At 44.9% G+C, this 6,934-nt stretch overlaps 1 protein-coding gene across 1 annotated transcript in view; it reads right to left on the reverse strand.

The window, feature by feature from the left end:
* The window catches only part of svila (supervillin a), a 77,397-nt gene extending 74,452 nt beyond the window's left edge, over positions 1-2,945 (reverse strand). The window contains exon 1 of the mRNA XM_069151293.1: positions 2,818-2,945. Within this exon, the coding sequence (XP_069007394.1) occupies positions 2,818-2,824 (7 nt within the window). The 5' untranslated portion in view covers positions 2,825-2,945. The remainder of the gene's footprint in view (positions 1-2,817) is intronic.
* Positions 2,946-6,934: the final 3,989 nt, after the last annotated feature.

Genomic DNA, 6,934 nt, shown 5'->3' on the forward strand with positions numbered 1-6,934 from the left:
CAAACCTCTCATTCATCACACTTTGAGGTTCAAAAGCACAACAAATCCCAACACAGGACAGACGGAGAGGAAGGACGGGAATTTAACGCGCACAGAGACCCACAGATAAGAACGGGGCTCCGGTTCAGCTGGCCAACGAACAAAGGACATACTGGGCAACGGAAAGGACGTCTGAACACAGAACAGTAACATGGAGGAGGTGGGCAGAGAGGACGAGGCACAGATTTGTAATTACATGGATTTAGTGTGGAGGGCAGTTTAAACATGTGGCCTACAGAATCATTAGTGTCAAGCATTGACTTCCACTTTGGTTTGGAGCTTCATAGCAAACAGCACCATCTAGTGATCACACAAGGTATAACCACATTTGAATCCCTGCTCTCACTAATTTCTCATCTGCTTTGTTGGCTTTTCTAACTCTTAACACCACCCTCATTCTGCCAGATATCCCACCAGTTGATTTGTGTGAAAAGGTAAATCCTAAAAAATGATTCATGATTTTTTTTTTCAGCTGGTACAGAAAGCAGCTGCGGGCACGGGGCCAAGCTTTAAGGTCCTGCAGCATTGTGCCTCCACTAAGCTTTGAAAGGAACTAGGTTGAGCCACTTCAGAGCTAATTAGTAGTGGAGAAACATTAGTTCTTTCAAAGCCAGCAGAGAAATGTGAGAGCAAATGTGATTTCAATTTAGCCCCTTGTTAAGAGCGAGCTGAATGTTGATTGTTAACATGCCCCAGACCACACTGAACTGTCAGCACAACAGTGAACTGAGGGCAAAAGAACTCCACTCCTGTTTTTCCATAAACAGTTGCAGAAAGACCACAATAATGTCCTGGGATGCAGAAGAGCTGGAAGTATGTGTACTATTAAACCCTCTCCCCTCCTTCACAGCCATGCTTTGATGACGGTCAGCCATGCAGGCAAACTCAGCAGCTTCTGATTTAAAAGGAATATTCTGTGCAACACGCAGAGCCCTCACATGTGTGAAATAGACAGACCAGACCCAAGCTGACTCAGCTTGTTCAGCCCTGAAACCCTGCAGCAGCATGAGGCGACATTCACACGGAGTAGGGAGCATGAACCACCAGCGCCAATTAAGACACAATAAAAGTCTTTGTAAAGAGTTTTGAAAAGAAATAACAGATGGGGGGAAAAAAACCAACAAGCAAGAAAGAGAGAGAAGAAAAAAAACAAAAAACAGTTTGCTTATGTAAGACAAATCTGTCCCATCATTACCACTATGTTTTATTTTAAGTCATCAATATTGCTAACAACAGTTCAAAAAGATAAGTCAGGGGATTGAACAGCAGGCTTCATTACGTTCATTCAGCAGTTTGGCTCTTAAAGGATGATTCTGGTTTATTTCAACCTGGCATTGTATTCTTCACCTCCCCTGTAGAGAGTCGGGGAAAGTAGAAGCATGTATCTGGTTGACTAGTGTGAGCTCCCTGCAGCTTTCCAAAAACACAGATTTTTTTTGGGGGGGGGGCAAATCACCCTGCATATATTCATCCGCACACGCTGGTTTTGAGCGACTTCTCGTTTCCCTGCATCTCTACAACAGAGGTGGAGAGTGCAAAGTTAGCATGACTCATTGAGCCACAACATCAGCATTAATGATAAATAAAAAATAAAACAACTTAACTTTACAGTTAGAACAACAGGTGGATAGTGATATGCCCACACAATCAAGAGATATGAAACAATAAAAGTAACATCGAGAAGCAAAGCTGCTGAGGTAGCAAATATTTCCATTGATTCATTTATCGTTTAATTAATTAAAACAAATCAGAACCAATGAAAATGCCTGTCATAATTTCCTAGAGCTCAAGGTACCATCCTCAAATGTTTAAAATCAGACTAGCAGACAGACAACAAACTCTCCTGACAAGCTGGAGCAAAAATGTTTGTCAATTTTATTTGAAAAATGACAATTAATCAATCATCAATCTAATTAAAATGTGTGAGGGGCTTCCAATCATAAAAGGCTCTCTAGAAAAGTGAAATATTAATAACATGTTGAGAACTTGAAAACTTTAAACCTCACCTTAACGATCAGGCGTGTTGACTCCCATTAGTGCCCAGCTTCAACAAACAGCACAATGAGCATTGAGATCAGCCTCCGTCTTGCCAAAAGCTCCACAAACTTCTCTTTCCACCTCTGATACGATGTGCATTAGGCCCACACACAAGACCAGACCCTCTGTGAGCACCTTTTACTGCAGCGCACGACTTCAAGGTTTCCACTCAGAGTCCACAAATAGACAGTGAAAGAGCAGATAAGAGCTTAAGAGAGGGCAGATAAAGAGGTTGGTCGAGAAATAAAAATAATTTAAAAGAAATAGGGTGTAAAAGGAGGCATGTGTGTGACAAACAAATCACAGCTCCAGAAATCAAAGTAGTGTAGAAAAGGAAAAATAACACCATAAAATGTGTATTTTTCTTCTAACTCACGCTGTACTCGTACAACGAGCAGCTTATCTTGACAGCGCCCATCGATGACAGCTCCAGTCCGTCTGCTCCCTCCATGCATCTATCAGCCTTTCCAGTCTTCCCTCCCCATCTCACCTCTATCATCCTGCACTGCTATGACCTACATGTCTACTCAACGGCAACAAAATTGGCATTACACTAACCAGACCCCCTCTCCACAAACGCCTGCTGCATGGGCTCCCAGCAGGCTTTCAAAGTACATTAATGAGCGGATATTTCCGGCCATGAGAGCACGCATACAGCTACAGTGAGACAAAATGGGGAAGACATAGATTGAGAAAGTACGTGATGGTCCAGAGAAAGAGAAGATGAACGGTGGACTGTACCTTTCATGGCCGCCGTGCTTCCAGTTGTTCTTTGTAGAATAAATGATCTCCAGTTAAAGTCAGTATCCACAGTCAGAGAAACGGCAGGAAGGAAGAAGGAGATAGAAGGGACGTAGTGAAGACGAACAGGACAGAGAAAGAGTGAGACTGCCAGAGGTTAAGGACTGGAAGGACTCCGAGTCACATGACCAAGTCTGGAAGCGTCTGGCGGCTCACAAGTAACCACAGCCCACAAAACCACAGGGCGGGTTTGGCGGCGACACGAGCGTTGGCCCATTTAGGCGGTGACTGGGGGGGGGGAGTGGTGGGGGTGGCAGTTAGAGAGAGTGAGAGCCGGGCATCGGGGAGTGGGTCACTAGGATCCCAACCAGGGGACGAACACCTGGACTGCGTCAGGCCGCACTAACTGACATTGTGGCGCTGATGAAAAGGAACTGGAATCTGCCCTAATGAGCTCCAACGAAAAATACGGATGAGGGGGTTGGAGGGGGAGGAGGAGGGGGAAGGGGAGCGGGGTTTGGACCGAGTCACCCGGCAGAGATAGGAAGGGTAGGAATCGCTTTTTAATCCTTCCAGCGGCCCTGATGAGTCAAACAGAGGGACAGTAAACCAGAAAAAGAAACAGCTCAGAGACAGAGGGAACTACTTTCCCACATGGCTGAGGCCGAACAGACGTAATCGACATGAAGGCAGACACAAACACGACGTCGATGCTTGCAAAGGTTCTGTTTAGCAGGTATGAAAATATGAATGTTTTAGATGAAAGCATAAACCTGAAGCCAATAACCAGTAAATTGAAATATTACTGTTTGCATCAAGATTTCCAAAAGTTTTGAGCTTTTATTAGCATGTAAATAAAAATAATGGGACACTAAAGCTCCTCAAGAAAGAATGACTCACAGCAGCGATTCAAAGTTTAGCGAAAGGTCGAGGTCTGCCTCAAATGTTACAAGTAAGCTGTATCGTTGCTTTCTGGGTGGACTAAAAGTGAGGTCGGCACTATAAACGCAAATGTCGGAAACTGACCGAGTGACTCAGTGATGAAATTAAGCCATTGATCAGCTGAATGTCCTGACTTCCTGTATCTGCTTCAAATAAAAGCCCTCATTTAAAATTAAAAGCCCTCTAGCGTCTCATGCACGGTCGAGCCATATACTAGATTTTAAACCAAATCCTGTTTGTTTGCCACTTGGTCACAGTAGAAGTTAAAATCTATGTCCGAGTATTCACTGATGAGCCAAAACATGATGTCAGAAGGGCCACCGAGGTCGTAGACTCAACACGACCTCTGGAGGTTAACTTGTGGTATCAGGCACCAAGACGTTAGGAACAGATCCTTCAAGTCCTGCAAGTCATTATTTGGAGCCGTGGACGTGACTGGTTGCAGTATATATCCCCCAATTCCTCGTTATCATGTCATTGGTCGTCTCTCTTTGGACTACTGCTGGGGGGAGTTCTCTTTAGCCGCAAACGGCTGCCTGCTGAGTTCGCAAACAACAAGCTAAAAGAGGCTAAAGAGGAAGACGTTGAGGGAACAATTCTCTGTGCATTTGTCTGTGTGAAAAACACAGTCATTTGATCCCCCCCCGTTAATATAAAAGTATTGATTAATGCTGCTTTCGGGAAATCCTGAAAATGTTGCTACAAAACTAATGGCTGCATGTATCTGTAGTCAGGGTGGAGCTTTTAACATAACAGTAAAAGACGAGAACAGTTACAAGCTGATATTAGATACCGAAATGACCTATTTTGGCCAGATGTTGCAAGAAAAAAAAACATTTGAAAAGGGAGCAGTTTACCGTCCGAGTCAAACTTAGCTGAGCGACAATCCCAAGTGGAGAGGGGCCCGGGGTCAGCAAATCAGAGAAGAGAGCGAGCAGATGTGGAAGGCAGAACAAGATCACTGCATATTTAACTATAGTAATTGGGGTTTCTTTGCTTCGGAGAACTACAACCACTGATTCATATGGTCGTGTTCATAGGGCTCGTGTCTGGCAGTCTCATTAGGCTTTGACAGCAGCATCAGGAAATACTTTATCAGAATGTAATGGATAAATAGGTTTCTCTGATATGATAAGTATCCCAGCGGCTCTGTGATTGTGCATCAAGGTTAGACGACCAGCCACGCGCTGCTACCATCTCGGGCATCCTGCACAAATGCTTTCCTATAAAAGGCAAGTCGTAAGCTCCACTGTGGCAGCAGACCAGAGGACAATGATAAGCAGCACCAGGTGCAGGTGTGTGTCCATGTACGTCTGTCAGACTGCGGCACTTCAGGGTGACTCCCTCTTTAGCTCATCACCTCCAATCAGAGCAGTGACTAGACTATGAGGAGGTGAGGAGGTGGGGTGGTTAGGGGTGGGGGGCGGCACCTGGAACCACCTGATAACATCACACGTCATGACCTCACATACTCCGTAGGGTCTCCTGTTGTTCTCAGTCAAACTGATTTTTATTTGATGATTCAACCCATGTGGAGTGACTAAGAAAACCAAATGTCAAATATTTGTAAAGAAACAACATGCACGACCTATTTGTAATCTCCATTTGATTCAGCACTGCTGTCATAGTGAGTATCCCATTTCAGCATGAGTCATGTCTATATCAGACAATATTATGAGCAACGAGCTTCACCGGGAGACAACTCTGAGGCTCTCATACAGCATTTTCCTTTATGGAGGGAACCATGTCGGTGGATTTAGTTAACGAGTGTTTATTGTCTAGAGGAGAAAATTACAGCTTGGGCAAACAGCAAGAAGCTGTAAGAAACTTGTCAGCAAACGGTTCTGTGCCACTCACCGATGTGTATAGAGTTGGACTGTAGGGGATCGGCCCACGTCTTTTGTTACCCTAACCACTAACCACCACCATTGTTTGAACAACCCTGTCGCACTTAGCCACCCCCACTGGTTGCTGATTGGTTCATCCTTCAGAGTGGCTGAGCAAACCTCAAATACAAACTCCCCGACTCGCTTTTATTTCTGAAAGGTTCCCTCTGTTTCAGCTCCTGAGTGAATCCGGCTCATTAGCTTCTAACCATATCTAACCGTGTCATTTGGCACGGAGCAGGTCGTGACAATCGCTTGACAAAAATGACGCCAAAAGTGGGATCAAAAGCAAAACAAACAAAAAATACAAATAAAAGAAAGGGAAGCTGCAGATTTAGCTGATAACTCTGTGGGAACGTCACAATGAGTCGACCCCTTTCCCATGGTCACATTATTCTCACATTGTCAAGCAGAATAAATTGGAACTTTAACAAAAACTGTTTTGTAGAAGTAAACCCGATGTACAAGTTGGAAAAGTGTCAGTAACGGCAACTCCGACACGACGTGAACGCAGCCTTTATTTGGGCTGAGCTACACTGGGAGGTTGCGGTGAGGTAATCGGGCACCACAATAAGACAAATTCTAAAAGGTGCCGTTTGTCCTGATCTAAAAATGCGCAGCAGGAGAGTCAGCGAGACGCCAATGAAACACAAACGGTCCTGAGAAAAGGTGCACCACGAGATCACACACACACACACAGGACAATAAATAATCTGACATGGGTGGAACACACACTTCGGTGAGCAAAAGGAAAATCCATCAGGGTCTCCACTGAAGCACGGAGTGTACTCTACCACTCACTCACTGACACAATTAGGCCACTCCAGGCCGTGTATGCGTACTTGGCAGCATGCTGCCGATTGTGTCAACACAACAGCTGCTGAGGTCTAATGTTCCTGACAACTAGAAAGACAACACAAACAGCAGAAAGTTTGTCCGTCAGTGCCAGTAAGGGAGACTGCCTTAATAATATTCCGATATTATTAAGGCAGTCTCCCTTATCCCTATCGCATTATGCCCACGTAACTACTTCTGTTTTGGGATTACCTATAAAAGATAATAAAAGCTGAGTCTAAATGCCAGAGCAGCAGGATGAGATACCACGCTTTACAATTTTACCGGCTGATGCGATTTCCATCACCGAGGTATCCGTGCGGACGAGAGAGAATGTCTGCTCGGCGGAGGGAGGGCCGGTTTGTGTGCCAACCTCCCCCCTAAGTGGTGCAAAGCAAGGTGGGAAAGTAGAAACCGACGGAGGAGAACGGCCAGTGGCCAACAATTAAAAGCAA

Source organism: Embiotoca jacksoni, unplaced genomic scaffold (genome assembly GCF_022577435.1).
Source record: "Embiotoca jacksoni isolate LCO1_2020_lvr unplaced genomic scaffold, fEmbJac1.0.p SCAF_17, whole genome shotgun sequence".
NCBI lineage: Eukaryota > Metazoa > Chordata > Actinopteri > Embiotocidae > Embiotoca > Embiotoca jacksoni.